The sequence below is a fragment of the Rhincodon typus genome, chromosome 13 (assembly GCF_021869965.1).
Source record: "Rhincodon typus isolate 14 chromosome 13, sRhiTyp1.1, whole genome shotgun sequence".
Lineage (NCBI taxonomy): Eukaryota > Metazoa > Chordata > Chondrichthyes > Orectolobiformes > Rhincodontidae > Rhincodon > Rhincodon typus.
Genome location: NC_063344.1, coordinates 70,718,380 through 70,731,156, shown reverse-complemented (window position 1 = coordinate 70,731,156; position 12,777 = coordinate 70,718,380). Strand labels below are relative to the sequence as shown.

Genomic DNA, 12,777 nt, shown 5'->3' with positions numbered 1-12,777 from the left:
CCTCAGTTTACTATTCTTCCAAGGTATGAGCAAAGGTGGCCAAATGGAATTGAGCTACCAATAGGTGGCAATCTAAGAAGAGGAGAACAGTTCCGTAGGGCTGAATGGCCTCCTATAGTCCAGAAGGCCCCTATATTCCACTCAGTTACATTGTCATGGCAGAAAGGAACAGCAGATATTTAACATTGCATGTGTTTATACTGAAAAAAGCGAAGTAAAATTTGGAACTATTTTTAATGGGAATAGATCTACGGCAAGAGTGGTTTGATAAAGAATTTTAAAACTATGTAGAGCTCGAACAGAGCAGAATGGGAATAGCTCCAGTGAGTGAGGGAGGACTGTAGGGTGGCTAGTGTGTCTTCATTTAAGAAAGTCTGTAAGAAGAAGCCTGGGAACTGTAGACCTGTGAGTCAGACATCAGTGGTGGGTAGGTTGTTGGAGGGGATTTACGAAGGATGGGATTATATATTTGAAGAGGCAAGGACTGATTAGGGATAGTGTTTCACAAACTTGATTCAGTTTTTTTTTGAAGACGTAACCAAAAAGATTGATGAGGGCAGAGCAACAGATGTTGTCTACATGAATGAAAGTAAAGCCTTTGACAAGATTCCGCATGGTAGATTGATTAGTAATGTTAGATCACATGGGATTCAGGGTGAGTTTACCAGTTGGCTGCAAAATTGGCTTAACAGTAAGAGACAGAGGGCGGTAGTGGAGGGTTGTTTTTCAGACTGGAGGCCTATGACCAACAGCAGGGAACAGTGCTGAGTCCACTGTTGTTTGTCATTTATATAAACAATTTGGATGAAAATTTAGGAGGCTTGGTTAATAAGTCTGCAAATGACACCACAAGTGGAGGTATAGTCAATAGTGTAGAAGGTTATCTAAGATTATAAAGGGATCTTGATCAATTGGGCCAGTGGGCTGAGGAGTGGCAGGTGGAGTTTAATTTGGATGGATGCAAGGTATTGCATTTTGGTAAAACGATCAAGGGCAGGACTTAAACAGTTAATGGTAGGGCTCTGGGTAGTCCTGTCGAACAGAGAGACCGAGGGGTTCAGATACATAGTTCTTTGAAAGTTGCGTATCAGGTAGGCAGCGTGTTTTAGAAGGCGTTTAGCATGCTTGCCTTGATTGATCAGTCCAGTGAGTCATGAATTGGGATGTCATGTTGAGGTTGTACCAGACATGTGAGGCCACTTTTGGAGTACTGGATACAGTTCTGGTCCCCCTGCTACAGGAAAGATATCATTAATTTGGAGAGGGTTCAGAAAAGATTACCGGGATATCGCTGGGACTGGAGGGTCTGAGTTATAAGGAGAGGCTGAATAGGCTCGGACTTTTCTCACTGAGGTTTAGGAGGTTGAGGGGTGACCATGCTGAGGTTTATAAAATCATGAGGGAAGTAGATAAAGTGAAAAACAAAGGTCTTTTTCCTAGGATGGGGGAATCCAAAACTAGGAGGTGTATTTTTAAGGTGAGAGGAGATTTAAAAGGGACCTGAGGGGCAACCTTTTCACACACAAGTTGGTTCATATGTGGAGTGAACTGCCAGAGGAAGTGGTAGATGCAGGTACAGTTATGATATTTAAAATATATTTGGACAGGTACATCAATAGGAAAGGCTTAGAGGTATATGGGCCAAATGCAGGCAAGTGGGAGTAGTTTAGTTCGGGAAATTTGGTTGGCATGGATGAGTTGAACCAAAGGGTCTGTTTCCATGCTGTATGACTCTGTGACTCTAAATTGTGAATACATATCTGAGATTTATGAAGGGTGACCAATACGAGAAAACTCTTTCCCTTTGGGGTTTTAGAGTTGTGGATACTCTGTGTGTTTGTAGCTGAGCCAATGCTTAATACTGAGTTACTCCAGGAGTTAAAGGAAAATGGAATAGAAAGATCTGAGGGTAGGGAAAATTTCAGACCTGGATTGTGACCATATGGAACTTAAAAAACGACACACACCGGTGGACACAGCCAGTGCCCATGTTGTTATTTCTGACTTGAATCTTCCTGTGTTGTTGGAGGGAGATTGATGAGGGTTGGTGTGAGTGGCCAATGAGGGCATCTAAAAGGACAGTTAAGCCTTTTTTGGACCGGGTTGAAATATTGCGTGTAGTATACATTGGGCCCCCAATTCCTTCCCCAACAACTGAGGGGATGCGGTTCCCCACCGTACCATCAGAACCTGAGAAATTCTAAGATTGTTGAGGAGCTGACCAACAAATGGAAGGATTGCTGCCAGAACCATATCGTTGCCTTACCCACTGAGCATTTTAACAGCGAAGATGGATGGTCACATGCACGTTATTTTCCACTTAGTAATGGGAGGCACCTTCAGGCTGTCTCTCAGCAGTGCCCCCAGTGATTTCATAGTGGGAACTGTTGGCCTGCATTGTGGAGGGCAGTCCACCTCCAGAAGCCATCCACTGTTCCAAAAAGCATAGCACACAAGCTGGTGGCCTGTTAATCAGCTACCTCCCCGTAAATCATTACCCCTCCAGCAAACTGCTAACCCAGTCGTAATCCCAACATCAGTGAATTTTCAGTGCTGAAATTCCCACCCTCTGTATAATTCAAAATTTCTCGCTGCTCTTGGGATTGGTGTAGATGGTTAAAGAGACCTGTTTGGAAACAGAGGTGTGTGTTGCTAATTGATTGGTGATCTACACGGAACAAGCACCAGGCACAAGTGCAGTAATGCCACAGATGGACAGCAGTGTCTTACAAGGATATACAAGTGCATGTTTTGTGCAGAGTAAATTAGGAGGAGTCTGTTACCAGCAGTAAATGGTAATGCATCTAACAGCTTATATGGCACTGATGTTTACACAACACCCTGTTAATGGGAAGTTGTTAAACTCCCAGATGGTGCCAGCTGGCTAATCGCACTCATCTGAAGATATATCAAAATAAACATTGTCACAGCTCGAGATTGAATATATTCCTGCATAATCTCAGTTTACACGGACGTGTCAGGGAATTCTGAAATATGGTGAGCCATTATATAGAGCCTTAATGCAACGCAGAACCTCCAAATTGCTGTGCTAAAGAGACAGGAGAGCTGATTTATGCGTGGTCCGCACAGCTTCAGCACACTTTACATCGTTGTTGCTGACAGCTCACTCTCAGCACTTTGCTCTAATTGCATTACTCACTGATTCAAAGCTGCTGCTGTTTGCTTTTTCAGTTTGATTTTGCTTCTCAGGACACTTCCATTGAGCAATGCTGCCAAGGTGGTATTGGGCAAGGGGGTTTATCAGGCTAATGTGCACCCAGCCCACTCTGTCATTTACTGGAGGATGGGTCCTGGCATCAGGCAGTGTGTCCATCTCACAGCCTTCAAGACTGTTTAACCTTCAAATTGTTGTCGGTAGTTCTGTGGAGGTGTCAATGACCTTCTCATGTTGGGAGGAGAAAGAGAAGGATAGAGTGTTACAACTCAAACCCGGGGCAGGAATCAGGTACTGAGAATGGGACACCCAGCCTGATGAATCCCACCCATCTCAACTGAAGGGGAGGAGCGAAGTGCACACAGTTCCCTTCAAGCTGGGAGCAACACATGGATTTCCCTGGAAACAGCATGTGATGTCAGGGAAAGGTCCGAACTGGGAATATATGGTTGGCGAACAGCAAGCAACAAAGATCTTCCCATCTGACATGGTAGAGGTGCAGACACAGCTGCCTGCCCATCCTTGATTTGCAGTAAGCCCATTTGGCATGTAGCACATATCGCAATTTAGCCCCACATTCGTGCTGCTATGGTGAGAAGATACAAAGTGAGGTTGTGTGAGAGCTTGGGATGGGCTAGCGGCAAATGTAGGACAAATTTTCAGTCCAGCTCTTGCTTAGTTGGCTGAAAACTTTGTTAATGACCTGCTAGTCAGCCCTATTGGTAAATACTACTTTATCAAATTCCTTAGTGTGCACATTGTTCACCATGTTCTACTGGTTCTCCCCCAGACCAGGCCTTCTGGAGAGCCACGCAAGGTAGGCCTCGCCTTCAGCCCCCACTGCAGTCACCAAAGGACAGGCAGATAGCTTCACATTGTGACCACACTCCTCTTTACTTCCTGTGCATTAGGAATTCCAACACTTCTTCCTTATTCATTGTTTCTACCCCTCCCCAATCAGTCTTCAAACAGCCTGAATATTTTTTAGGAAACTGAATTTCTCTGTTAGCTTCAAGTTTTAGAACTTTGCCTTGATAGCGGGTATATCCCAGATGTTTGTGGGAGTCTAGGGAAGAGAAATCCTTGGTGAGCATGATCACCAGTCACGGGTGAGATGCCGAAGACTGTAGAGGGTGGCCGATGTGGTGCCATTATTTAAGGAAGGTGGTAAGGAAAAGCCAGGGAACTAAAGACCAGTGAGCCTGATGTCAGTGGGGATAAGTTGTTGGAGGGGATTCTGAGGCACAGGATTTACATGCATTTAGAAATGCAAGGACTGATGAGGGATAGTCAACATTACTTTGTGTGTGGGAAGTCATGTCTCACAAACTCAATTGAGTCTTTTGAAGAGGTGACAAACTAGATTGATGAAGGCAGAGTGGTGGATGTTGTCTGTATGGACTTGAGCAAGGCATTCAACAACGTTCTACATGGTACACTAGGTAGGAACGTTAGATCATATGGGATCCAAGGAGAACTAGGCAATTAGATACAAGTTTGGCTTGAAGGTAGGAAACCAAAGGTTGTGGTAGAGGGCTTTTTTCCCCAGACTGGAGGCCTGTCACCATCAGGGTCAAGGGTCGGTGCTGGGCCCACTGGTTTTCATCATTTATACAAAAGATTTGGATGTGAATATAAGAGGTATGGTTAGTAAGTTTGCAGATGATACCAAACTTGGTGGTGTAATGAACATGGAAGAAGGTAATCTCAGCGTACAATGGGACCTTGATCAAATGGGCCAATGGGCTGAAGAGTGGCAGATGGAGTTTACTTTGATAAAAGTGAGGTGTTGCATTTTGATAAGGCAAACCAGGGCAGGACTTATATAGTTAATGGTAGGGCCCTGGGGAGTGTTGCCGGATAAAGAGAGCTAGTGCATAGTTCCATAGGTGCATAGAAAGTGGAGTCGCAGGTAGACAAGGTGGTGAAGAAGGCATTTGGTAGATTTGGCTTTATTGGTCAGTGCATTGAATATAAGAGTTGGGACGTCGTGTTACAGCTGTAGAGGACATTGGTGAGGCCACTTTTAGAATACTGCATTCAATTCTGGTCTCCCTGCTGTAGGGAAGATGCTGTGAAACTTGAATGGGTTCAGAAAAAATTTACAAGGATATTGCCAGAGTTGGAGGGTTTGAGCTATAAAGAGACGCTGAATTGGCTGGGGCTATTTTCCTTGGAGCTTTGGAGGCTGAGGGGTGAACTTATAGAGGTTCATAAAATCAAGAGGGGCATAGATAGGGTAAATAGCGAAGGTCTTTTTTCCAGGGTAGGGGAGTCCACAATAGAGGGCATAGGTTTAAGGAGAGAGAGGAAAGATTTAAACAGGACCAGAGGAAAAATGTTTTCACACAGAGAGTGGTGTGTGTATGGAACAACCTGCCAGATGAAGTGTTGGAGGCTGGTACAATTACAACATTTAAAAGGCATCTGGATGGGTCCATGAATAGGAAGGGTTTAGAGGGATATGGGCCAAATTCTGGCAAATGGGACTAGATTAATTTAGGATATCTGGTCAGCATGGACAAGTTGGACCAAAGGGTCTGTTTCTGTGCTGTACATCTCTATGACTCTATGACTGTTTACATTTGAAAGGCAGCCGTGAAGGGACTGTCAAAATGCGTGGGTTCTTACTAACTGTACTCCTGATGTAACCATTGGTGACACAGAGAAACCTACCATTTCACACAGACCCAGGCTTCATACATGCAATCCCAACTTGCTCCCTCTCAGAGAATCAGCTCCAGGATATGCATATTTCCTCTCCATACACTGTTTACTTGTACAATATAGCCATGGATGTGTGCGTGTGCATGAAAGTGTGTGTATGTGTAACATTACATAATCCTGTTCAATATGTATGTATGTGTGTAAGCGTGTATGTGTGTGCACATGCATGTGTCTAAGTGTGTATGTGTGGGTATTTCTGTGTGTATATACAAGCGTGTGATATCACATGATACTTTTCAATATTTTTCTCAACCATCACAAATAAAACATATTCGCTGTTCATTATCACATTGCTGTTTGTGGGAGTTTGCTGCATGCAAATTTCCTATTATCTTTCCCATTTTACAACAGTGACATTCTGCAATTTCAAAAATAACTTCTTCATCTGTAAAGCATTTCTGGGACATCTTTGGGCAATGAAGGGTGCCATATAAATGCAAGTCCTTTATCTCTCCCTTCTCCACGTGTTAGCCGAACAGTACACACTAACAGATCACTCTGAGATTCCCTCTCCTTCAAAAAATAACATGTCCTCTTCACTGAGGATATAGGGTAGTGAGTAGAATACTAACCAATCTGAAAACAGTCACCAGAATGCTGATTGATGATTAAAGTCTCAGAGTTACTGATAGGTGCAGTCAATTCACAACAAACAGAGCAGCAACCCCTTGGACAAACCTGACAGGTTTCCTGTTTAAAAGCGTTTGATGTAGATTCCAGCATTTTTAAGATCCCTCACCTTCCAGTTGCAAGTTATTTTTCAGCTATGAGAGATTGTGAAATTTTGAAACACTTTGACAGTGGAAAGGGAGCAATGTCAAGACTTGTAGTCCAGGGTGAGGGTGAGAGGAGTGACAGAAGTGTGAGTAAACCAGGAAGCCAGATCTTATCAGTGAGCAGGGAAGAGGGTTGTGGCTGACATGGTACTTGAATTACACTCAAAGCCTTTTGAGTTGTTTAAAGTCAGACTGTATCTGGGTGACCTTATCTTTCCAATGATCTGAACCTAAACCATGGTACCATGAAACCAAGAACAAAATATGTCAAAGATGTTCAACAGTAAAGGATGGATTTATAATTTGGTTTTTTTTTACTGTAAAGCAGTCAAAATATATCCTGCATCATCTCAGGGTTTATAATGTATGAGGAGGATTGTGTTACTGCTGGTACTGTGGACTTTGTTCAGGCACTGGATCAGCTGACAGCCCTCAAATTCTACCTTAAACACCAGGAACCACCAAACCAATGGATGAATCAAAACTTCCACGCACTCGCCATTGTCCCTGGGCTCCATGAGGTGAGCAAGGACCCGGGGGATAGATCTCTCCGAACACGTATGCAGTTCCGAGAGACAGAAGTTGGACCGGTCTGGCAGAATATCTTGCGATAGGCAATTTCACAGCTAATCAATCAGATCTAAGCTCTGAAATCTTCCCAAATCCTGCTGCCAGGATCTGGGGTCCAGACCGCACAGAGATTCCCCATTCTCAACAACAGGGGAGCCCAGCACTTCAGTGCAAAAGACAAGGCTAAAGCGTAGTACTCATAGTCATCTTTCAACCAGGAGCGCCGAGTGGATGATCCAGCTTGACCTCCTCTGGAGGTCCCCCATATTACAGATGGCAGCCTTCCACAAATTCAATTCATTCCACTTGATGTTAAGAAACCCCAAAGGTACCGGATCTTCCCAGCATTCCAGCAATAGTGCTGAAGATATGTGCTCCAGAGCTAACTGGCCGAGCTGTTCCAGTACAGCAACAATACTGGCATCTACCCAACATGCAGAAAATTGCCTAGATACGGCCTGTTCACACGGAGCAGAACACATGCAATTTGGTTAATTACTGCCCCATCAGTCTCCTCTCGATCATCAGTAAAGCGATGGAAGGTGTCATTAACAATGCTATCAAGCAACACCTGCTCAGCGACACCCGGTTTGTGTTCCGCCAGGACCACTCAGCTCCTGACCTCATTACAGCCTTGGTTCAAACATGGACAAAAGAGCTGAGTTGAGAGTGGCAGCCCTTGACATCAAGGCTGCACTCGACTGAGTGTGGCATCAAGGAGCCCAAGTGAAACTGGAATCAGGAGGCAAAGTTTCTGCTGGTTGGAATCATTCTTGATGCATAGGAAGATGGTTGTGGTTCATAGAATCCCTACAGTGTGGAAACAAGCCTTTTGGCCCAACAAGCCCACACCAACCCTCAGAGTTTCCCACCCAGACCCATCCCCCTACAACCCACCTAATCTACACAACCCTGAACATTATGGACAACTTAGCATGGCCAATCCATCTAACCTGCATATCTTTGGACTGTGGGAGGAAACCGGAGCACCTGGAGGAAACCCACGCAGACACGGGGAGAATGTGCAAACTCCACACAGACAGTCGCCCAAGGCTAGAATTGAACCCAGGTCCCTGGCGCTGTGAGGCAGCAGTGCTAACCACTGAGCCACCATGCCACCCCATTGTTGTTGGAGGTCAGTCACCTCAGTCATAGGAGCTCACTACAGGAGTTCCTCAGGGTAATGACCTAGGTCCAACCATCTTCAGCTGCTTCATCAAAGACCTTGCTTCCATCATTAGGTCAGAACTGGGGATATTTGTTGATGATTGCATAATATTCAGCACCATTCTCAACTCCTCAGATACTCAGGTACAGGACAATTAGTAATGGAAAACAAATGCTGACCTTGCTAGTGATGCCCACATCCCATCAATGAATTAAAAGAAAGGAATGCCATGTATATACAGAGTGGGATATGCAAGAGGCCAGAATGAGAAGAATGCAGATTATCTTGGAGGGTTGGGGGACTGAAGGAAATCACAGAAAATTAAGCGTGAGGTCATGGTTGATGAGCATGGGCATTTTGAAGTCAAGACATTGTTTGACTCGGAGGTCAGGGAATGTGGGTCAGCAAGCAAATGGATGATCGAGGAACAGGTCTTGTTGTGAATTAAGTCATAGACATCAGAGACGAGGTCCTGTTTCCAGGAGTTAGGGAAGGTGTTGTTGGGGTGGAATATTGGAGACTAGCCACCAGTGCATTGAAATATTCAAGTCCAGATATAACGAAGACACAAATGAGAGTTTTAGCAGCAGATGGAATTGGTTCTTGGTCCTCTTTTGTTCATCATTTATGTAAATAATTTGGATGAGAAGATAGATGGCATAGTTACTAAGTTTGCACTTACCAAAATTGCTGGCATAGTAGACAGTGAAGAAGGCTTTCTAAGATTATAAAGGGATCTTGATCAAATAGGTCAATGGGCTGAAAAATGGCAAATGGAGTTCAGTCTGGATAAGTGCGAGGTATTACATTTTGTCCAACAAACAAGGGTCGGGCTTATACAATTAATGGTTGGGCCTTGGGTAGTGTTGTAGAACAGAGGGATGTAGGGTTTCAGGTACATAATTCTTTGAAGTTTGCAACGCATGTAGACAGGATGGTTAAAAAGGCATTTAGCACGCTTGCCTTCATTGCTCAGTCCTTTGAGTATAGGAGTTGGAAAGTCATGTTGATGTTGTACAGGAGATTGGTAAGGCCTCTTCTGGAATACTGTGTCCAGTTCTGGTCGCCTGGTTATAGGAAGGATATTATTGAGCTGGAGAGGGTTCGGAAGAGATTTACCAGGATGTTGCTGGGTATGGAAGGTTTGAGTTATATAAAAAGGCTGGATAGGCTGGAATTTTTTACACTCGAGCATAGGAAGTTGAGAGGCAACCTTATAAAAGTTTATAAAATACCTTATAAAATAATGGGAGATATAGATAGGGTTAATGGTATTGTCTTTTCCTTAGGATGGAGGATTTAAAGACTAGGGGGCACATTTTTAAGGTGAGAGGAGAGAGATTTTAAAAAGACATGAGGGGCAAATCTCTTACACAGGGGGTGGTTCGTGTGTGGAATGAACTTCCTGAGGAAGTGATGGATGGGGGTACAGTTACAACGTTTAAAAGACATTTGGATCAGTGCATGAACAGGAAAGGTTTTGAGGGATATGGGCAAGGAACAGGCAGGTGGGACTATGGACTAGTTTAGTTTGGAGTTATGCTCGGCATGGACACGTTGGACTGAAGGGCATGTTTCCGTGCTGTATGACTCTACGAACAGAGACTGAGCAAAGCTGGGTCATGTTGCGGAGGTGGAAACAGATTGCTTAGGGATGGTGTGAATTTGTGTTCCACCTTGGGACCAATTCCATTTCTATTGCAGTCAGTGATTAATAAGGAATTAAGAGCTGGGTGGTGGCATTCCATCAGGACTAAAGTTGCTGCAAAGATCACTTTGCAATTACTTTATGAATATTGAATAGCAATTCCAGGCACACCCAGTGCACTGCTTAAATCTGCAGCAGCTGATTTCAAGACACTACATCAAAGCTGGCATACTGGGCTGTCATGAAGAGTCATTTGCATGTCTGTGTGCTATGATTAGGTAGGAAATAGAGCAAGGACTGTTTCCACCGGCATCCCTCGGGTACAGGGTTTCTGCGCCAGTCCTGTTTCCCATTCAGCTCACACACCAACGACTGCTATAAGTAGAGCAGGCCAATACAGGAGCGTATCGGCTGCAATTAATATTTCAAGGGCTGTTCAAACATTTCTGCACGAATATTTAAGCCGTACAATTAAGATTCACTCTAGACTGTTGACCTACTAGCCATTGGGCTCCTAATGATGTTGTAATGAGGTGAAAATGTATGCAAATGAACCTGTTGGCAGGGGAATGGGCAGAGAGAAAAGCAAACCCGAAAACTTCACCGAGCTGCAAAAGTATTACTTTAAATTCTAATCAAGTCTTCCATTCTCTAGCTGAGCTTCTGCCCTTTGTTGTAATAAAGTAGTTCAAGTAGTTGAATTGTTCAATACCTCCAGCGACTTCTGACTGTCGGTGAAGGATTATTTCTGTGAGAATAAATTAATGTATCCAAAGGTAGAAGGGAGCTCATAAATCATGAGGTTCTGTAATTCAGGCGAGCTATACATGCCCTTTTCAGTCCATTTCTCTGTTGCTTTCTGGATCAACAGAAAATTTGAAAAATCATTTCTTTTTCCCTGGCAGATCAGTGCTTTGGTATTCATTACAAGCATCGCAAAGGGATGGAAGGCTGTAACCACTTTTTTTTATCGAAATGCAGTAGCAGGAGCTGATTTGACTGATATTTGCTGTCTGCTCTCTGTAGGTTCTCCCGGGATGAAGATTTATATTGATCCGTTCACTTATGAGGACCCAAATGAGGCCGTCAGGGAGTTTGCCAAGGAGATTGATGTCTCTTGTGTGAAAATTGAGGAAGTAATTGGAGCAGGTACATCTTGTTGAGTTTGCGGTGGCTTGTGCGTTGGCTCACTTTTCCTGACTGGAATCAGTTCTGACTTTTTTTGGTAATGGGGTAATTGAAGCTTCTTTTTTGGTCTGTTGCAAATCAACTCCCTCATTCTTTCCTTCCCGCCTCCACACAGGAGAATTTGGGGAAGTCTACAAGGGTCGTCTCAAGTTACCCGCGAAACGGGAAATCTATGCAGCGATTAAGACCCTGAAGGCCGGCTACTCTGAGAAGCAGCGGCGAGACTTTCTGAGTGAGGCCAGTATCATGGGTCAGTTTGACCATCCCAACATTATCCGTTTGGAAGGGGTGGTCACCAAAAGTCGTCCAGTGATGATCATTACGGAGTTCATGGAGAATGGAGCTCTGGATTCATTCCTGAGGGTAAATATTTAAACTGGCAGGAGATAACCCAGGGTCAAACAATCCTTAGTTTCTGCAGACCTTCAGTCAAAGAAAGAAACAAAAGGGAAATTATAATCAAAGCTACAGCTGTTAATGAGACTGTGTGAGGATAGAGTAATTATTATTAGTGATGTGCTGATTACGTAATTTTTACAATGACCTCTGGACTGAAGAGGATTGTTTCCAGTCACATTTAGCTTATTGGTTATTTGTGAATGAACATCATGTCTCAGGTTTATTTTGTAGTGAGAGACATTTACTGCAGACTGAGAGTGACTGGGTCTACTATATTGCACTGGTGGGGTGGTGGGGTGGAAGGTTATATCACATTGGGGTGTTTGAATCAGAACGAAGTTTTTATTATGAGCTGGGGATCATAATGGACTGGAGGAGATGATATCGGACAAGGAGGACTTGTATTGTAGGGTAAAGATTACCCTTCAAAAATAACTTCTTCCTCTGTAAGGAGGGTGATATTAAATTGGGGGGGGGCATTATATTGGATGGGAAGATTATATTGGATAGAAGAGAATTATATTGAACAGGGTACTGTATTTGATAGTGTTTTTTTATTCATTCATGGGATGTGGGCATCACTAGCTAGGCCAGCAGTAATTGCCCATCCTTAATTGTCCATTGTGCAATTGCCCAGAGGGCAATAAAGAGTCTACCACCTGCTGTGGGTCTGGAGTCACATGGAGGCCAGACCAGGTAAAGATGGTGAATTTCCTTCCCTAAACTGGATGTATTATATGGTATGGTGAGGTGGAGGTTATATCAGATAGGGGTGTTTCAATCAGACTGAAGTTTTTATTATGAGCTAGGGATTATATTGGACAAAGTGAACCAGTTTTTTTTTAGCAACACATCAACAGCTTTTAATTAAAATAATTTCACCATCTGCCATAGTGGGAATAAATCCATGTACCCCAGCACATTTGCCCGGGAATCAGGATTATGAGCCCATTGACATTACCACAACACCACTGCCTCTCCATTGGATGAGAGAATATATTGGACTGTTGGGGGAAGGTTTATTGGATGCAGGAGTGTTGTATTGAGCATGGGGGAGGAGGGGTGGGGGAAGTTAGAGTCTATTTTGGACCTGGGGTTTTTATTGGATTGGGGATTGTGTTGGACT

General features: G+C 43.9%; 1 protein-coding gene across 2 annotated transcripts in view; it reads left to right on the top strand.

Moving 5' to 3' along the window:
• LOC109915386 (ephrin type-B receptor 1) overlaps positions 1-12,777 on the top strand; it is a 442,994-nt gene that overhangs the window by 372,088 nt on the left and 58,129 nt on the right. For both annotated transcript variants that reach the window (XM_048604552.1, XM_048604551.1), the window contains exons 10-11: positions 11,091-11,213; positions 11,368-11,615. In XM_048604552.1, the coding sequence (XP_048460509.1) occupies positions 11,091-11,213; positions 11,368-11,615 (371 nt within the window). The remainder of the gene's footprint in view (positions 1-11,090; positions 11,214-11,367; positions 11,616-12,777) is intronic.